This window comes from Zalophus californianus, chromosome 10 (assembly GCF_009762305.2).
Source record: "Zalophus californianus isolate mZalCal1 chromosome 10, mZalCal1.pri.v2, whole genome shotgun sequence".
NCBI classification, from domain to species: Eukaryota; Metazoa; Chordata; class Mammalia; order Carnivora; family Otariidae; genus Zalophus; species Zalophus californianus.
The window spans coordinates 85,085,412-85,106,623 of NC_045604.1; the positions used below are offsets into that span (position 1 = coordinate 85,085,412).

At 40.6% G+C, this 21,212-nt stretch overlaps 1 protein-coding gene across 5 annotated transcripts in view; it reads left to right on the forward strand.

Annotated features, from left to right (window-relative positions):
* The window catches only part of ACSM5 (acyl-CoA synthetase medium chain family member 5), a 66,891-nt gene that overhangs the window by 17,650 nt on the left and 28,029 nt on the right, over positions 1 to 21,212 (forward strand). For all 5 annotated transcript variants that reach the window (XR_003523218.2, XR_003523217.2, XR_003523219.2 and 2 more), the window contains exon 8: positions 2,006 to 2,159. Coding sequence is in view for 2 of the 5 variants with exons in the window: in XM_027612694.2 (XP_027468495.2) it covers positions 2,006 to 2,159 (154 nt within the window). In the remaining 3 variants the exon portion in view is untranslated. The remainder of the gene's footprint in view (positions 1 to 2,005; positions 2,160 to 21,212) is intronic.

Genomic DNA, 21,212 nt, shown 5'->3' on the forward strand with positions numbered 1-21,212 from the left:
TTACACAATAATTCCCCATTCCCTCCCTGTTCCCCCCTGACAACCGCCATTCTACTTTCTGTCTCTATGAACTTGACTACTCTGGGAACTGCCTGTAGGTGGAATTATACAGTATTTTTCTTTTGATGTCTGACTCATTTCACTTAGCATAATGTCCTCAAGTTTCATCCATGTTGTAGCAGGTGAATTTCCTTCCTTGTTAAGGCTCAACAATATTACCATGTGTGTGACGTACCAGTGTTGTTTACCCAGTCACCCATGGATGGACACTTGGGGTGCTCCCCAACTTTTCAGCTGTGGTGACTAGTCCTGCTCTTTTTTTTTTTTTTTTTAAGATTTTATTTATTTATTTATTTACTTATTTATTTGAAAGAGAGAGACACAGCAAGAGAGGGAACATGAGCAGGGGGAGTGGGAGAGGGAGAAGTAGGCTTCCCGCCGAGCAGGGAGCCCAGTGTGGGGCTCGATCCCGCCGTGACCTGAGCTGAAGGTAGATGCTTAACGACTGAACCACCCAGGTGCCCCGTGACTAGTCCTGCTCTTAACATGGGTATATAAGCATCTCTTTCCAAAACTCTGCCTTTAATTCTTTCGGGCATATACCCAGAAGTGGCATTGCTGGATTGTACGGTGATTCTATGTTTAATTTTCTGAGGAACACTGGAGTATTTTGAGCAAAGGAGTGACGTGATCTGATTTTTTTTTTTAAGGATCTCGCAGGAGTTTGGGTTGAGAATAAACTGTAGGGGGCAAGAGATGAAGCAGAGGCCCGCTTCAGAGGCCAGTCGCATTAAGAGGCAAAGGTGGAGGCTTCCCCAGGGGTAGTGAGAGGAGCTAAGATTCTGAATGTATTGTGAACGTAGGCCTGATAAGGTCTCCTGACACATTTGATGTGAAGCAAGAGAGAAAGTGAAGAGTCAGGGATGACACCAGGTTTTATGGCCTGAACATCCAGAAGCATTAACTGATAGCAGGAAGACTGGGATGAGCTGTCTGGTGGGAGGAACGTGAGGAGTCTGTATTAGGCGTTCTGAGTTTGAGATGCTTAGTAGACATCTCCATACCCTGAGTTAAGAATGGAGATACTGGGGAGGCAGTTGGAGAGATTCATGTGTAGAGTTAGTGGGAAAGATTCATGCTGGAATTATCAGCAAGGTGGTACTTAATGCCATGAGATTGGATGAGATCGGTGAAAAAGTAACGGACACCTAGAAGAGAAGAGGCCTCAGCGCTGAATGCCTGAGGCCTTTCCACAATGAAGGGAGAAGCAAGGAAAACTCAGAGGAGAAGACCAAGAAGGAACAGCCATTTAGTAGGTTGAAGACCAGGAGACCATGTATCCCAGAATCCAAGTGCAGAACATGATCACTTTCCTATGCTCACAAGCACTGCTTCCCCTTCCTGGGATGTCCTTCCTTCTCTAACTCCCCTGGGTAGCTCTTATGCATCATTACATCTCACTCAGACCTCACCTCCTCTGGGGAAGCATTTCTCAGACCCCATCTCCATCCTTTCTCTGGGTTAGGTGCCCGTTCTCTGTAATTGCATAAAGCTCTGTGTTTAACTCTATGAAAGCTTGCTCTCCACGGGCCTCCTGGATGTTGATACTTACTAACCTATAAGCCCCCCAAAGCAACACTAATCATTCTTTCCTACACTCTGATGCCAAGTCCAGAATAAGTGTTGAATAAAGAAAGTGCCCTCATCACATTGTATGGAGATGATGTGTTCCCTTATAGATCACTCCCACTAGACTATGAATTCTTAAAAGCATGGGAGCTGTCTTTTTAATTCTATATCCTTCACCTAGGGCATAAATACCTAGAATATGTTCAATAAATGCTTGTCGAGACAAAGATTGACTTTATGGTTCTTGTACAGATTTGATAACTATAAGTGAGTACCCACTGTGGGCAAGGTTCCAAATACAGTAACATGGATAATGTAATCCTTTTTAAAGGTAGAAGCATTCGTGAGGGTTCTGACTTTCTTTAATTTTTGGCAGGCGGTGGATGGACTTGACCAAATCGGACATCTTCTGGAACACGTCTGACACTGGCTGGGTAAAGTCAGCTTGGACCCTCTTCTCTGCCTGGTCCAATGGATCTTGCATTTTTGTGCATGAGCTGCCCCGAGTCGATGCCAAGATTATTCTGAATGTAAGAAACAAAAACATGGCTTATGTGTTGGATGTAAATGAGATGAGTAGAATATAGGTTTTGAATTTGCAGGAGAAAAGGCGTGGATAAGTGACCATAAGGCTTCTTTTTCTTTTAAATTTTTTTATTGTTATGTTAATCACCATATATTACATCATTAGTTTTTGGTGCAGTGTTCCATGATTCATTGTTTGTTCATAACACCCAGTGCTCCATGCAGAACGTGCCCTCCTCAATACCCATCACCAGGCTAACCCATCCCCCTCCCCCCCTCCCCTCTAGAACCCTCAGTTTGTTTTTCAGAGTCCATCATCTCTCATGGTTCGTCTCCCCCTCTGACATACTCCCCTTTTCTTCCTCTCCTGTTATCTTCTTCTTTTTCTTTTTTCTTAAAATATGTTGCGTTATTTGTTTCAGAAGTACAGAACTGTGATTCAACAGTCTTGCACAATTCACAGCGCTCACCGTAGCACATACCCTCCCCAATGTCTATCACCCAGCCACCACAACCCTCCCACCCCCAACCACTCCAGTAACACTCAGTTTGTTTCCTGAGATTAAGAATTCCTCATATCAGTGAGGTCATGTGATACATGTCTTTCTCTGATTGAATTATTTCACTCAGCATAACACCCTCCAGTTCCATCCACCGTTGCAAATGGCAAGATCTCATTCCTTTTGATGGCTGCATAATATTCCATTGTGTATATATACCACCTCTTCTTTATCCATTCATCTGTCGATGGGCATCTTGGCTCTTTCCACAGTTTGGCTATGGTGGACATTGCTGCTATAAACATTGGGGTACACGTACCCCTTCGGGTCCCTACATTTGTATCTTTGTGGTAAATACCCAGTAGTGCAATTGCTGGATCGAATGGTAGCTCTAATTTCAACTGTTTGAGGAACCTCCATACTGTTTTCCAGAGGGGTTGCACCAGCTTGCATTCCCACCAACAGTGTAGGAGGGTTCCCCTTTCTCCACATCCCCGCCAACATCTGTCGTTCCCTGACTTGTTAATTTTAGCCATTCTGACGGGTGTGAGGTGGTATCTCATTGAGGTTTTGATTTGGATTTCCCTGATGCCGAGCGATGTTGAGCACTTTTTCATGTGCCTGTTGGCCATTTGGGTGTCTTCTTTGGAAAAATGTCTGTTCATGTCTTCTGCCCATTTCTTGATGGGATTATTTGTTCTTTGGGTGTTGAGTTTGATAAGTTCTTTATAGATTTTGGATACTAGCCCTTTATCTGATATGTCATTTGCAAATATTTTCTCCCATTCTGTCGGTTGTCTTTTGGTTTTGTGGACTGTTTCTTTTGCTGTGCAAAAGCTTTTTATCTTGATGAAATCCCAATAGTTCATTTTTGCCCTGGCTTCCCGTGTCTTTGGCGATGTTTCTAGGAAGAAGTTGCTGTGGGTAAGGTCGAAAAGGTTGCTACCTGTGTTCTCCTTTAGGATTTTGATGGACTCCTGTCTCACGTTTAGGTCTTTCAACCATTTGGAGTCTATTTTTGTGTGTGGTGTAAGGAAATGGTCCAGTTTCATTCTTCTGCATGTGGCTGTCCATTTTTCCCAACACCATTTGTTGAAGAGACTGTCTTTTTGCCATTGGACATTCTTTCCTGCTTTGTCAAAAATAAGTTGACCATAGAGTTGAGGGTCCATTTCTGGGCTCTCGATTCTGTTCCATTGATCTATGTGTCTGTTTTTGTGCCAGTACCATACTGTCTTGATGATGACAGCTTTGTAATAGAGCTGGAAGTCCGGAATTGTGATGCCGCCAGCTTTGCTTTTCTTTTTCAGTATTCCTCTGGCTATTCTGGGTCTCTTCTGGTTCCATACAAATTTTAGGATTATTTGTTCCATTTCTTTAAAAAAAGTGGATGGTATTTTGATGGGGATTGCATTGAATGTGTAGATTGCTCTAGGTAGCATTGACATCATCACAATGTTGATTCTCCTAATCCATGAGCATGGAACGTTTTTCCATTTCTTTGTGTCTTCTTCAATTTCTTTCATGAGTATTTTATAGTTTTCTGAGTACAGATCCTTTGCCTCTTTGGTTAGATTTATTCCTAGGTATCTAATGGTTTTGGGTGCAATTGTAAATGGGATAGACTCCTTGATTTGTCTCTCTTCTGTCTTGTTGTTGGTGTATAGGAATGCCACTGATTTCTGTGCATTGATTTTATATCCTGCTACTTTACTGAATTCCTGTATGAGTTCTAGCAGTTTTGGGGTGGAGTCTTTTGGGTTTTCCACATACAGTATCATATCATCTGCAAAGAGTGAGAGTTTGACTTCCTCTTTGCCGATTTGGATGCCTTTGATTTCTTTTTGTTGTCTGATTGCTGTGGCTAGGACTTCTAATACTATGTTGAATAGCAGTGGTGAGAGTGGACATCCCTGCCGCGTTCCTGACCTTAGGGGAAAAGCTCTCAGCCTTTCCCCATTGAGAATGATATTCCCTGTGGGTTTTTCATAGATGGCTTTTATGATATTGAGGTATGTACCCTCTATCCCTATACTCTGAAGAGGTTTGATCAAGAAAGGATGTTGTACTTTGTCAAATGCTTTTTCTGCATCTATTGAGAGGATCATATGATTCCTGCTCTTTCTTTTGTTAATGTATTGTATCACGTTGATTGATTTGCGGATGTTGAACCAGCCTTGCAGCCCAGGAATAAATCCCACTTGGTCGTGGTGAATAATCCTGTTAATGTACTGTTGGATCCTATTGGCTAGTATTTTGGTGAGAATTTGTGCATCCATGTTCATCAAGGACATTGGTCTGTAATTCTCTTTTTTGACGGGGTCTTTGTCTGGTTTTGGGATCAAGGTAATGCTGGCCTCATAAAATGAGTTTGGAAGTTTCCCTTCCATTTCTATTTTTTGGAACAGTTTCAGGAGAATAGGTATTAATTCTTCTTGAAATGTCTGATAGAATTCCCCTGGGAAGCCATCTGACCCTGGGCTTTTGTTTCTTGGGAGATTTTTGAGGACTGTTTCAATTTCCTTAGTGGTTATAGGTCTGTTCAGGTTTTCTATTTCTTCCTGGTTCAATTTTGGTAGTTGATACATCTCTAGGAATGCACCCATTTCTTCCAGGTTATCTAATTTGCTGGCATAGAGTTGCTCATAATATGTTCTTATAATTGTTTGTATTTCTTTGGTGTTGGTTGTGATCTCTCCTCTTTCATTCATGATTTTTTGATTTGGGTCATTTCTCTTTTCTTTTTGATCAGTCTGGCCAGGGGTTTATCAATCTTGTTAATTCTTTCAAAGAACCAGCTCCTAGTTTCGTTGATCTGTTCTACTGTTCTTTTGGTTTCTAGTTCATTGATTTCTGCTCTGATCTTTATGATTTCTCTTCTCCTGCTGGGTTTAGGCTTTATTTGCTGTTCTTTCTCCAGCTCCTTTAGGTGTAGGGTTAGGTTGTGTATTTGAGACCTTCTTGTTTCTTGAGAAAGGCTTGTATTGCTGTATACTTTCCTCTCAGGACTGCCTTTGCTGTATCCCAAAGATTTTGAACAGTTGTGTTTTTATTTTCATTGGTTTCCATGAATTTTTTTAATTCTTCTTTAATTTCTTGGTTGACCCATTCATTCTTTAGTAGGATGCTCTTTAGCCTCCATGTATTTGAGGTCTTTCCGACTTTACTCTTGTGGTTGAGTTCTAGTTTCAAAGCATTGTGGTCTGAAAATATGCAGGGAATGATCCCAATCTTTTGGTACCGATTGAGACCTGATTTGTGACCTAGGATGTGATCAATTCTGGAGAATGTTCCATGGGCACTAGAGAAGAATGTGTATTCCGTTGCTTTGGGATGCAATGTTCTGAATATGTCTGTGAAGTCCATTTGGTCCAGTGTGTCATTTAAAGTCTTTATTTCCTTGTTGATCTTTTGCTTAGATGATCTGTCCATTTCAGTCAGGGGGGTGTTAAAGTCCCCCACTATTATTGTATTGTTGTCAATGTGTTTCTTTGCTTTTGTTATTAATTGCCTTATATAATTGGCTGGTCCCATGTTCGGGGCATAGATATTTACAATTGTTAGATCTTCTTGTTGGATAGACCCTTTAAGTAGGATATAGTGTCCTTCCTCATCTCTTATTACAGTCTTTGTTTTAAAATCTAGTTTGTCTGATATAAGGATTGCCACCCCAGCTTTCTTTTGGTTTCCATTAGCATGGTAAATGGTTTTCCACCCCCTCACTTTCAATCTGGGGGTGTCTTTGGGTCTAAAATGAGTCTCTTGCAGACAGCATATGGATGGGTCTTCTTTTTTAATCCAATCTGAGAGCCTGTGTCTTTTGATCGGGGCATTTAGCCCATTTACATTCAGGGTAACTACTGAAAGGTATGAATTTAGTGCCATTGTATTACCTGTAAGGTGACTGTTAACTGTCTGTTGTCTGTGTTCGTTTCTGCTCTTTGCTGCTTTTAGGTTCTCTCTTTGCTTAGAGGACCCCTCTCAATATTTCTTGGAGGGCTGGTTTCGTGTTTGCAAATTCCTTTAGTTTTTGTTTGTTCTGGAAGCTTTTTATCTCTCCTTCTATTTTCAGTGATAGCCTAGCTGGATATAGTATTCTTGGCTGCATATTTTTCTCGTTTAGTGCTCTGAAGATATCTTGCCAGTCCTTTCTGGCCTGCCAGGTCGCTGTGGATAGGTCTGTTGCCAATCTAATGTTTCTACCATTGTAGGTTACATATCTCTTCTCCCGAGCTGCTTTCAGGATTTTCTCTTTGTCTCTGAGACTCGTAAGTTTTACTATTAGATGTCGGGGTGTTGACCTATTTTTATTGATTTTGAGAGGGGTTCTCTGTGCCTCCTGGATTTTAATGCCTGTTTCCTTCCTCACATTAGGGAAGTTCTCTGCTATAATTTGCTCCAATATACCTTCTGCCCCTCTCTCTCTCTCTTCTTCTTCTGGGATCCCAATTATTCTAATGTTGTTTCGTCTTATCGTATCACTTATCTCTCGAATTCTGCCCTCGTGATCCTGTAGTTGTTTCTCTCTCTTTTTCTCAGCCTCTTTATTTTCCATCATTTGGTCTTCTATATCGCTGATTTTCTCTTCTGCCTCATTTATCCTAGCATTTACTGCCCCCATTTTTTATTGCACCTCATCAATAGCCTTTTTGATTTCGATTTGGTTAGATTTTAGTTCTTTTATTTCTCCAGAAAGGGTTTCTCTAATAACTTCCACGCTTTTTTCAAGCCCAGCTAGTATCTTTAAAGTCATGATTCTGAACTCTAGGTCCGACATCGTACTAATGTCTGTATTGAGTAGGTCCCTGGCTGACGGTACTACCTCTTGTTCTTTTTGCTGAGGTGATTTCTTTCGTCTTGTCATTTTGTCCAGAGGAGAATAGATGAATGAGAGAACAAAATGCTAACAGGTTTACAACGTCCCCAGCAAATATACTGTATACAAATCAGAAAAGACCTGAAACCAGGGGAAAAGAAAGGGAAAGAAAGAAAAAAGAAAGAGAAAAAGAAAAAAAAAAGATAAAAACAAAAACAAACCAATACAAAAAAAGCAGAATATGATCAAATATGATCAGGCTAGTGCATAGATCAGTGCCACACACTAGTTTTTGGGCGTATTTTGGTTTGTTAGAAAAAAGTGCCTCCTAAAATTTTAAAGGAAGAAAGACATATATGTACAAAATAAGGGTTGATATGATGAAGGGATGGAAGATGACTGTAAAGATGAAAATTATAAAAGATTTTATAAAAGGACTTGGTAAGATAAGTTGTTTGAAAAAAGAAAGAAGATTGAAGAAAAAAAAGAAAATAAAAAGGAAAAAGGGAGAGAATGTGATCAGGCAGGAGAGTAGAACAAAGGCATACACTAGTGATTTAGGGTATATTTTGATCTGTTAGAAGAAACTGTACCTCAAAATTTTAAAGAGAGAACAACTTATATATATATGCCAAAAATAAGGGTAACTACTATGAAGGGATAAAATATGACTCTAAAAATGAAAAATAGAAAAGGTTTTTTTTTTTTTAAAAGGGATTGATAAGATGTTTGAAAAAGGGAAAAAGAAAAATAAAAAAAAAGTCAACAAAAATTAACTTTGATGAAATAATGAATCATGGTAAAAAAAAAAAAAAAAGCCATGAATCTATGTGCAGTATTCCCCTAGCGCTGGAGTTCTCCTATTCTCCTTGATCGATCAACTTGGTCTTGGCTTGCTGGCTGTTTGTGCTGATCTTCTGGGGGAGGGGCCTGTTGCTGTGGTTTCCAAATGTCTTTGCCGGAGGCGGAATTGCCCCGCCCTTGTCGGTCCGGGCTAAGGAAGCTGCTCCGGTTTGCTCTCAGGAGCTTTTGTTCCCTGCAAGCTCTCGGTACAGCTTTGGAGGACCAGGGCAGAAATCGTGGCCTCCCAATCTCCACCCGGAGGAGCTGAGAACTCGGGGCCCCGCTCCTCAGTGCGCCTACAGAGAAAAGCAGTCACTCCCTTGTCCCCGGTCTCCGGCCGCTCTCCGTGCTCACCCGGCCTGTGACCGAGCGTTGCTATCTCTGGCACCCGACCCCGCACGGAGTCTCCAAACCCAGCAGATCCCTGCAGTGCATTCTTGCACCGCTCCTCCCCGGGAAGGAAGGGGAGTCTCCCCGGATCTGCTGCTTGTTGGGTCCCTGCTGGGGGAGCCGTGCCCCGACTGGGCCGCAGATCACAGTTTATGGCAACCCCGAGCTGAGAGCCCGCGCCTCGGCTCCGTCTCTGCAGCCGGCTTCCCCGCTCTGATACCTGGGAGCTCTGGCGCACTCAGGAACCCCCGTTCTCTCTGTGACCCCAAGGGTCCTGAGACCACACTGTCGGGGGAGGATTCCACCCCTCGCTTAGCCACTGCAGCGACGTCCCTCCGCTGAGCCAACTTCTAAAAGGTCCGATTTTGTGCTCCGTGGCTCTATCACTTGCCAGAAGCGGCCGGTGGAGGCCCCTCCCCCGCCGTCTATCCTCCCGAATATCGCCTCGGATTCACTTCTCCGCACGCCCTACCTTCCAGTAAGTGGTCGCTTCTCTGTTCAGAGAGTTGTTGCTACTCTCCTATTCGATCTCCTGTTGAGTTCGTAGGTGTTCAGAATGGTTTGATCGCTGTTCAGCTGAATTCCTGAGACCAGACGAAATCTAGGTCTCCTACTCCTCCGCCATCTTGCTCCGCCCCGACCCTAAGGCTTCTTTAGTGTGGATATTAAAAAAATGGCTCTCAGGACATTCAGTAATCGGATTCCTGCCCACCTACCTTCAATTATTGCCTATCCTCTAACTAGATCCCTAGACATAAGACCATTTCATATCTCTAAACATCTGCATATTCTATTTTTTCTTCATTGGGTGCCTCTCCTTCCACCACTTTCTTCCCTATGCTCCTGTTAAAACCCTAGTTATTTTTCAAAACTTTGGGGAAAATCATAATCAGGTGGGTTCTTAACACATATTGATTATTATTGCCGCTATCAAGCTCACCATCATCATTATTCAACTGAGGGCTTGATCAGCCAGTGTGTGCCTTGTCCCTCTACTGGCCCCCCACCCTTACATGGTGTATTAGTTATCTATGGTAGTCAATTACCCCAAAACCTAACAGCTTAAAACAAACATTTATTATCTTAGTGTCTGGTGATCAGGATTCTGGGAGCAGCCTAATAGCTGGTTCTGAATCAGGGCCTCTCATGAGGTTGTAGTCAAGATGTCAGCTAGGTATATGCATGTTCAGAGCAGCATTATTCCTAATAGGCCAAGGTAGAAGCAACCCAAATCCCATCAGCAGATAAATGAATAAACAAGATGTGGTACATACATACAGTAGAATATTATTCAGCCTTTATTTTTTAAATTTTATTTTATTATGTTAATCACCATACATCATTAGTTTTTTTTTTAAAGATTTTATTTAATTATTTGAGAGAGAGAGAATGAGAGATAGAGAGCATGAGAGGGAAGAGGGTCAGAGGGAGAAGCAGACTCCCTGCCGAGCAGGGAGCCCGATGCGGGACTCGATCCTGGGACTCCAGGATCATGACCTGAGCTGAAGGCAGTCGCCTAACCAACTGAGCCACCCAGGTGCCCACATCATTAGTTTTTGATGTAGTGTTCCACGCTTCATTGTTTTCATATAACACCCAGTGCTCCATGCAGTACATGCCCTCCTTAATACCCATCACTGGGCTAACCTATCCCCCCACCCCCCCTCCCCTCTAACACCCTCAGTTTGTTTCTCAGAGTCCATAGTCTCTCATGGTTCATCTCTCCCTCTGATTTCCCCCCCTTCCTTTTTCCCTTCCTTCTCCTAATGTCCTCCCGGCTATTCCTTATGTTCCACAAATAAGTGAAACCATATGATAATTGACTTTCTCTGCTTGACTTATTTCACTTAGCATAATCTCCTCTAGTCTCATCCATGTTGATGTAAAAGTTGGGTATTCATCCTTTCTGGTGGCTGAGTGATATTCCATTGCATATATGGACCACATCTTCTTTATCCATTCATCTGTTGAAGGGCATCTCGGCTCTTTCCACAGTTTGGCTGTTGCAGACATTGCTGCTATGAACATTGGGGTGCATATGGCCCTTCTTTTCACTACATCTATGTCTTTGGGGTAAATACCCAGTAGTGCAATTGCTGGGTCATAGGGTAGGTCATAGGGTAGCTCTATTTTTAATATTTTGAGGAACCTCCACATTGTTTTCCAAAGTGGCTATACCAACTTGCATTCCCACCAACAGTGTAAGAGGGTTCCCCTTTCTCCACAACCTCTCCAACATTTGTTGTTTCTTGCCTTGTCAATTTTTGCCTTTCTAAGGTGGTATCTCAATGTGGTTTTGATTTGAATTTCCCTGATGGCTAATGATGATGAATATTTTTTCATGTGTCTGTTAGCCATTTGTATGTCTTCTTTGGAGAAGTGTCTGTTCATGTCTTCTGCCCATTTTTTGACTTGATTATTTGTTTTTTGGGTGTTGAGTTTGAGAAGTTCTTTATAGATCTTGGATACCAGCCCTTTATCTGTAATGTCATTTGCGAATATCTTCTCCCATTCTGTGGGTTGCCTCTTTGTTTTGTTGACTGTTTCCTTTGCTGTGCAGAAGCTTTTTTATCTTGATGAAGTCCCAGAAGTTCACTTTTGCTTTTTTTTCTCTAGCCTTTGGAGATGTATCTTGAAAGAAGTTGTTGTGGCCGATGTCAGAGAGGTTACTGCCTGTGTTCTACTCTAGGATTTTGATGGATTCCTGTCTCACATTGAGGTCTTTCATCCATTTTGAGTTTATCTTTGTGTATGGTGTTAGAGAATGGTCGAGTTTCATTCTTCTGTACTGTCCAATTTTCCCAGCACCATTTATCAAAGAGACTGTCTTTTTCCCATTGCGAATTTTCTCTGGCTTTGTCAAAAATTATTTGACCATAGAGTTGAGGGTTCATATCTGGGTTCTCTGTTCTGTTCCATTGGTCTATATGTCTGTTTTTGTGCCAGTACCATGCTGTCTTTGTGATCACTGCTTTGTAATATAGCTTGAAATCAGGCAATGTGATGCCCCCAGCTTTGTTTTCCTTTTTCAACATTTCCTTGGCGATTCGGGGTCTTTTCTGATTCCATACAAATTTTAGGATTGTTTGTTCCAGCCCTTTGAAAAATGTCATTGGAGTTTTGATCGGGAGGGCTTTGAAGGTATAGATTGCTCTGGGTAGCATAGACATTTTAACAATGTTTATTCTTCTGATCCATGAGCATGGAATGTTTTTCCATCTTTTTGTGTCTTCTTCAATTTCTTTCATACGTGTTTTGTGGTTCCTAGAGTATAAATCCTTTACTTCTTTGGTTAGGTTTGTTCCAAGGTATCTTATGGTTTTTGGTGCTATTGTAAGTGGAATTGTTTCTCTAATTTCTCTTTCTACAGTTGCGTTGTTAGTGTATAAGAAAGCAACTGATTTCTGTGCATTGATTTTGTGTCCTGCCACATTACTGAATTGCTGTATGAGTTCTATTAATTTGGCGGTGGAGTGTTTTGGATTTTCCACATAAGGTATCATGTCGTCTGTGAAGAGAGAGAGTTTGACTCCTTTTCACCAAGTTGAATTCCTTTTATTTCTTTTTGTTGTCTGATTGCTGTTGCTAGGACTTCTAGTACTATATTCAACAATAGTGGCGAGAATGGGCATCCTTGTCATGTTCCTGATCTTAAGGGAAAGGCTCTTAGCTTTTCCCCATTGAGGATGATATTCGCTGTGGGTTTTTCATAGATGGATTTTATGAACTTGAGGAATGTTCTCTCTATCCCTATACTCTGAAGAGTTTTAATCAGGAAAGGATGTTGTATTTTGTCAAATGCTTTTTCTGCCTCAATTGGGAGGACCATATGGTTCTTCTCCCTCCTCTTATTAATGTATTCTATCACATTGATTGATTTGTGAATGTTGAACCATCCTTGCATCCCGGGGATAAATCTCACTTGGTCGTGGTGGATGATCTTTTTAATCTATTGTTGGATCCTATTAGCTAGGGTTTTGTTGAGGATTTTGGAATCCATATTCATCAGGGATATCAGTCTGAAATTCTCCTTTTTGTTGGGGTCTTTGCCTGGTTTGGGGATCAAGGTAATGCTGGCCTCATAGAATGAGTCTGGAAGCTTTCCTTCTGTTTCTATTTTTTTTGAAACAGCTTCAGGGGAATAGGTATTATTTCTTTTTTGAATGTTTGGTAGAATTCCCCAGGGAATCCATCAGGCCCTGGACTCTTGTTTTTTGGGAGGTTTTTGATCACTGCTTCAATTTCGTTATTGGTTATTGGCCTATTCAGGTTGTCAGTTTCTTCCTGTTTCAGTCTTGGGAGTTTATAGGTTTCCAGGAAGGCGTCCATGTCATCCAGGTTGCTCAATTTATTGGCATATAGTTGTTGATAATAATTTCTAATAATTGTTTCTATTTCCTTGGTGTTAGTCATGATCTCTCCCCTTTCATTCATAATTTTATTAATTTGGGTCCTTTCTCTTTTCTTTTGGATAAGTCTGGCCAGTGGTTTATTGATCTTATTAATTCTTTCAAAGAACCAACTTCTAGTTTCATTGATCTGATCTACTGTGTTTCTGGTTTCTAATTCATTGATCTCTGCTCTAATCTTAATTATTTCTCTTCTAATGTGTGGCTTAGGCATCGTTTGTTGCTTTTTCGCTAGTTGTTTAAGGTGTAGAGTTAGTCGGTGAATTCGGGATTTTTCTGTTTTTTTGAGTGAGGCTTGGATGGCTATGTATTTCCCCCTTAGGACTGCCTTTGCAGTATCCCATAGGTTTTGGACCGATGTGTTTTTGTTCTCATTGGTTTCTATGAATTGTTTAAGTTCTTCCTTGATTTCCTGGTTGACCCAAACATTCTTGAGCAGAGTGGTCTTTAGCTTCCAAGTGTTTGAATTTCTTCCAGATTTTTTCTTGTGATTGAGTTCTGGTTTTAAAGCATTATGGTCTGAGAATATGCAGGGAATCATCTCAGTCTTTTGGTATTGGTTGAGACCTGATTTGTGACCCAGTATGTGGTCTATTCTGGAGAAAGTTCCATGTGTGCTCGAGAAGAATGAGTATTCTGTAGTTTTAGGGTGGAATGTTCTGTATATAACTATGAGGTCCATCTGGTCCAGTGTGTCATTCAAAGCTCTTTTTCTTTGTTGATTTTCTGCTTAGATGATCTGTCCGTTGCTGAGAGTGGAGTATTGAGGTCTCCTACAATTAACGTATTGTTATCAATATGACTCTTTATTTTGGTTAACTGTTGGCTTATGTAGATGGCTGCTCCCATGTTGGGGGCGTAGATATTTACAATTGTTAGATCTTCTTGTTGGATAGACCCTTTAAGAACGATATAGTGTCCTTCTGTGTCTCTAACTACAGTCTTTAGTTTAAAATCTAATTTGTCTGATACAAGAATTGCTATCCCAGCTTTCTTTTGAGGTCCATTGGCATGGAAGATGGATCTCCATCCCTTCACTTTCAGTTTGGATGTATCTTTAGGTTCAAAATGAGTCTCTTGTAGACAGCATATGGATGGGTCTTGTCTTTTATTCAATCTGTAACCTTGTGCCATTTTATGGGAGCATTTAGGCCATTCACGTTGAGAGTGATTATTGAAAGATACGAATTTATTGTCATCATGTTGCCTGTGAAGACCTTGTTTTTATAGATTGTCTCTGTAAATTTCTGTTCTATATCACTCTTGGAGTCTTTCTCCTTTTATAGAACCCCCCTTAATATTTCTTGCAGGACCGGCTTAGTGGTCCCATATTCTTTCAGTTTCTGCCGGTCTTAGAAGCTCTGCATCTCTCCATCCATTCTAAATGACAGCCTTGCTGGAGAAAGTATTCTTGGCTGCATGTTCTTCTCATTTAGTACCCTGAATATGTCTTGCCAGCCCTTTCTGACTTGCCAGGTCTCTGTAGATAGGTCTGATGTTCCTCTCTCTGTACATAAGGAATCTCTTCCCCCTAACTGCCCTTAAGATGGTTTCCTTGGTTCTAAAGATTTGCAAGTTTTACTATTACATGCCAGGGTGTTGGCCTCTTTTCCTTGATCTTGGGAGGGGTCCTCTCTGCCTCTAGGACATGAATGTTTGTATCATTACCCAGATTAGGGAAGTTCTCAGCTATGATTTGCTCAAATATATCTTCTAGTCTTCTCTCTCTCTCTCCACCCCCCTCAGGGATCCCAGTAATTCTGACATTGGAACATTTCATGGTGTCACTTACTTCTCTGATTCTATTTTCATGGATTCTGAGTTGTTTTCCCCTGGCCTCTTCTTTCCCTGTTTTGTCTATTAATTGGTCTTCTAAATCACTAATTCATTCTTCTGCCTTGCTTACCCTAGCTGTTAGATTATCTAGATTAGATTGGATCTCATTGATAGCATTTTTAAATTCTGCCAGTTCAGCTTTCATTTCTGCCCTTAGAGTCTCTGTGTTGCCATTAATTGATTTCTCCATTCTAGCTATCATCTTCACAATTGCTACCCTGAATTCCAGCTCTGACATCTTGGTTATATCTGAATCCATTTGTAAATCTGTGGCATAAGTCATAGTCTCTGAGTCTTTCCTATTTTGGGGGTTCCTCCTCCTTGTAATTCTAAGCTTTTATTTTTTTATTGTTATGTTAATCACCATATATTACATCATTAGTTTTTGGTGCAGTGTTCCATGATTCATTGTTTGTTCATAACACCCAGTGCTCCATGCAGAACGTGCCCTCCTCAATACCCATCACCAGGCTAACCCATCCCCCTCCCCCCCTCCCCTCTAGAACCCTCAGTTTGTTTTTCAGAGTCCATCATCTCTCATGGTTCGTCTCCCCCTCTGACATACTCCCCTTTTCTTCCTCTCCTGTTATCTTCTTCTTTTTCTTTTTTCTTGAAATATGTTGCGTTATTTGTTTCAGAAGTACAGAACTGTGATTCAACAGTCTTGCACAATTCACAGCGCTCACCGTAGCACATACCCTCCCCAATGTCTATCACCCAGCCACCCCATCCCTCCCACCCCCAACCACTCCAGTAACACTCAGTTTGTTTCCTGAGATTAAGAATTCCTCATATCAGTGAGGTCATGTGATACATGTCTTTCTCTGATTGAATTATTTCACTCAGCATAACACCCTCCAGTTCCATCCACGTCGTTGCAAATGGCAAGATCTCATTCCTTTTGATGGCTGCATAATATTCCATTGTGTATATATACCACCTCTTCTTTATCCATTCATCTGTCGATGGGCATCTTGGCTCTTTCCACAGTTTGGCTATGGTGGACATTGCTGCTATAAACATTGGGGTACACGTACCCCTTCGGGTCCCTACATTTGTATCTTTGTGGTAAATACCCAGTAGTGCAATTGCTGGATCGAACGGTAGCTCTAATTTCAACTGTTTGAGGAACCTCCATACTGTTTTCCAGAGGGGTTGCACCAGCTTGCATTCCCACCAACAGTGTAGGAGGGTTCCCCTTTCTCCACATCCCCGCCAACATCTGTCGTTCCCTGACTTGTTAATTTTAGCCATTCTGACGGGTGTGAGGTGGTATCTCATTGAGGTTTTGATTTGGATTTCCCTGATGCCGAGCGATGGTGAGCACTTTTTCATGTGCCTGTTGGCCATTTGGATGTCTTCTTTGGAGAAATGTCTGTTCATGTCTTCTGCCCATTTCTTGATGGGATTATTTGTTCTTTGGGTGTTGAGTTTGATAAGTTCTTTATAGATTTTGGATACTAGCCCTTTATCTGATATGTCATTTGCAAATATTTTCTCCCATTCTGTCGGTTGTCTTTTGGTTTTGTGAACTGTTTCTTTTGCTGTGCAAAAGCTTTTTATCTTGATGAAATCCCAATAGTTCATTTTTGCCCTGGCTTCCCGTGCCTTTGGCGATGCTTCTAGGAAGAAGTTGCTGTGGGTAAGGTCGAAAAGGTTGCTACTTGTGTTCTCCTTTAGGATTTTGATGGACTCCTGTCTCACGTTTAGGTCTTTCAACCATTTGGAGTCTATTTTTGTGTGTGGTGTAAGGAAATGGTCCAGTTTCATTCTTCTGCATGTGGCTGTCCAATTTTCCCAACACCATTTGTTGAAGAGACTGTCTCTTTTCCATTGGACATTCTTTCCTGCTTTGTCAAAGATAAGTTGACCATAGAGTTGAGGGTCCATTTCTGGGCTCTCGATTCTGTTCCATTGATCGATGTGTCTGTTTTTGTGCCAGTACCATACTGTCTTGGTGATGACAGCTTTGTAATAGAGCTGGAAGTCCGGAATTGTGATGCCGCCAGCTTTGCTTTTCTTTTTCAGTATTCCTCTGGCTATTCTGGGTCTCTTCTGGTTCCATACAAATTTTAGGATTATTTGTTCCATTTCTTTGAAAAAAGTGGATGGTATTTTGATGGGGATTGCATTGAATGTGTAGATTGCTCTAGGTAGCATTGAGATCTTCACAATGTTGATTCTCCCAATCCATGAGCATGGAAAGTTTTTCCATTTCTTTGTGTCTTCTTCAATTTCTTTCATGAGTATTTTATAGTTTTCTGAGTACAGATCCTTTGCCTCTTTGGTTAGATTTATTCCTAGGTATCTAATGGTTTTGGGTGCAATTGTGAATGGGATCGACTCCTTGATTTGTCTCTCTTCTGTCTTGTTGTTGGTGTATAGGAATGCCACTGATTTCTGTGCATTGATTTTATATCCTGCTACTTTACTGAATTCCTGTATGAGTTCTAGCAGTTTTGGGGTGGAGTTTTTTGGGTTTTCCACATACAGTATCATGTCATCTGCAGAGTGAGAGTTTGACTTCCTCTTTGCCGATTTGGATGCCTTTGATTTCTTTTTGTTGTCTGATTGCTGTGGCTAGGACTTCTAATACTATGTTGAATAGCAGTGGTGAGAGTGGACATCCCTGCCGCGTTCCTGACCTTAGGGGAAAAGCTCTCAGCCTTTCCCCATTGAGAATGATATTCGCTGTAGGTTTTTCGTAGATGGCTTTTATGATATTGAGGTATGTACCCTCTATCCCTATACTTTGAAGAGTTTTGATCAAGAAAGGATGTTGTACTTTGTCAAATGCTTTTTCTGCATCTATTGAGAGGATCATATGATTCTTGCTCTTTCTTTTGTTAATGTATTGTATCACGTTGATTGATTTGCGGATGTTGAACCAGCCTTGCAGCCCAGGAATAAATCCCACTTGGTCCTGGTGAATAATCCTTTTAATGTACTGTTGGATCCTATTGGCTAGTATTTTGGTGAGAATTTTTGCATCCGTGTTCATCAAGGATATTGGTCTGTAATTCTCTTTTTTGATGGGGTCATTGTCTGGTTTGGGATCAAGGTAATGGTGGCCTCATAAAATGAGTTTGGAAGTTTCCCTTCCATTTCTATTTTTTGGAACAGTTTCAGGAGAATAGGTATTAATTCTTCTTGAAATGTCTGATAGAATTCCCCTGGGAAGCCATCTGGCCCTGGGCTTTTGTTTCTTGGGAGATTTTTGTTGACTGTTTCAATTTCCTTAGTGGTTATAGGTCTGTTCAGGTTTTCTATTTCTTCCTGGTTCAGTTTTGGTATAGTTGATACATCTCTAGGAATGCACCCATTTCTTCCAGGTTATCTAATTTGCTGGCATAGAGTTGCTCATAATATGTTCTTATAATTGTTTGTATTTCTTTGGTGTTGGTTGTGATCTCTCCTCTTTCATTCATGATTTTGTTGATTTGGGTCATTTCTCTTCTTTTTGATCAGTCTGGCCAGGGGTTTATCAATCTTGTTAATTCTTTCAAAGAACCAGCTCCTAGTTTCGTTGATCTGTTCTACTGTTCTTTTGGTTTCTAGTTCATTGATTTCTGCTCTCATCTTTATGATTTCTCTTCTCCTGCTGGGTTTAGGCTTTATTTGCTGTTCTTTCTCCAGCTCCTTTAGGTGTAGGGTTAGGTTGTGTATTTGAGACCTTCTTGTTTCTTGAGAAAGGCTTGTATTGCTATATACTTTCCTCTCAGGACTGCCTTTGCTGTATCCCATAGATTTTGAACAGTTGTGTTTTCATTTTCATTGGTTTCCATGAATTTTTTTAATTCTTCTTTAATTTCTTGGTTGACCCATTCATTCTTTAGTAGGATGCTCTTTAGCCTCCATGTATTTGAGGTCTTTCCGACTTTACTCTTGTGGTTGAGTTCTAGTTTCAAAGCATTGTGGTCTGAAAATATGCAGGGAATGATCCCAATCTTTTGGTACCGATTGAGACCTGATTTGTAACCTAGGATGTGATCAATTCTGGAGAATGTTCCATGGGCACTAGAGAAGAATGTGTATTCCGTTGCTTTGGGATGAAATGTTCTGAATATGTCTGTGAAGTCCCTTTGGTCCAGTGTGTCATTTAAAGTCTTTATTTCCTTGTTGATCTTTTGCTTAGATGATCTGTCCATTTCAGTCAGGGGGGTGTTAAAGTCCCCCACTATTATTGTATTGTTGTCAATGTGTTTCTTTGCTTTTGTTATTAATTGCCTTATATAATTGGCTGCTCCCATGTTCGGGGCATAGATATTTACAATTGTTAGATCTTCTTGTTGGATAGACCCTTTAAGTAGGATATAGTGTCCTTCCTCATCTCTTATTACAGTCTTTGTTTTAAAATCTAGTTTGTCTGATATAAGGATTGCCACCCCAGCTTTCTTTTGGTGTCCATTAGCATGGTAAATGGTTTTCCACCCCCTCACTTTCAATCTGGGGGTGTCTTTGGGTCTAAAATGAGTCTCTTGCAGACAGCATATGGATGGGTCTTGTTTTTTAATCCAATCTGATAGCCTGTGTCTTTTGATTGGGGCATTACCCCATTTACATTCAGGGTAACTATTGAAAGGTATGAATTTAGTGCCATTGTATTACCTGTAAGGTGACTGTTAACTGTCTGTTGTCTGTGTTCGTTTCTGCTCTTTGCTGCTTTTAGGTTCTCTCTTTGCTTAGAGAGGACCCCTCTCAATATTTCTTGGAGGGCTGGTTTCATGTTTGCAAATTCCTTTAGTTTTTGTTTGTTCTGGAAGCTTTTTATCTCTCCTTCTATTTTCAATGATAGCCTAGCTGGATATAGTATTCTTGGCTGCATATTTTTCTCGTTTAGTGCTCTGAAGATATCTTGCCAGTCCTTTCTGGCCTGCCAGGTCTCTGTGGATAGGTCTGTTGCCAATCTAATGTTTCTACCATTGTAGGTTACATATCTCTTCTCCCGAGCTGCTTTCAGGATTTTCTATTTGTCTGTGAGACTTGTAAGTTTTACTATTAGATGTCGGGGTGTTGACCTATTATTATTGATTTTCAGAGGGCTTCTCTGTGCCTCCTGGATTTTAATGCCTGTTTCCTTCCTTACATTAGGGAAGTTCTCTGCTATAATTTGCTCCAATATACCTTCTGCCCCTCTCTTTCTCTCTTCTTCTTCTGGGATCCCAATTATTCTAATGTTGTTTCGTCTTATCGTATCACTTATCTCTCGAATTCTGCCCTCGTGATCCTGTAGTTGTTTCTCTCTCTTTTTCTCAGCCTCTTTATTTTCCATCATTTGGTCTTCTATATTGCTGATTTTCTCTTCTGCCTCATTAATCCTAGCATTTAGTGCCCCCATTTTTTATTGCACCTCATCAATAGCCTTTTTGATTTCGATTTGGTTAGATTTTAGTTCTTTTATTTCTCCAGAAAGGGTTTCTCTAATAAGTTCCACGCTTTTTTCAAGCCCAGCTAGTATCTTTAAAGTCATGATTCTGAACTCTAGGTCCGACATCGTACTAATGTCCGTATTGAGTAGGTCCCTGGCAGACGGTACTACCTCTTGTTCTTTTTGCTGAGGTGATTTCTTTCGTCTTGTCATTTTGTCCAGAGGAGAATAGATGAATGAGAGAACAAAATGCTAACAGGTTTACAACGTCCCCAGCAAATATACTGTATACAAATCAGAAAAGACCTGAAACCAGGGGAAAAGAAAGGGAAAGAAAGAAAAAAGAAAGAGAAAAAGAAAAAAAAGAAAAAAAAGATAAAAACAAAAACAAAACAATACAAAAGAGGCAGAATATGATCAAATATGATCAGGCTAGTGCATAGATCAGTGCCACACACTAGATTTTGGGCGTATTTTGGTCTGTTAGAAAAAAGTGCGTCCTAAAATTTTAAAGGAAGAAAAACATATATGTACAAAATAAGGGTTGATACAATGAAGGGATGGAAGATGACTGTAAAGATGAAAATTATAAAAGATTTTATAAAAGGACTTGGTAAGATAAGTTGTTTGAAAAAAGAAAGAAGATTGAAGAAAAAAAAAAAGGAAAAAGGGAGAGAATGTGATCAGGCAGGAGACTAGAACAAAGCCATACACTAGTGATTTAGGGTATATTTTGATCTGTTAGAAGAAACTGTACCTCAAAATTTTAAAGAGAGAACAACTTATATATATATATATGCCAAAAATAAGGGTAAGTACTATGAAGGGATAAAATATGACTCTAAAAATGAAAAATAAAAAATGTTTTTTTTTTTTTTAAAAAGGGGATTTATAAG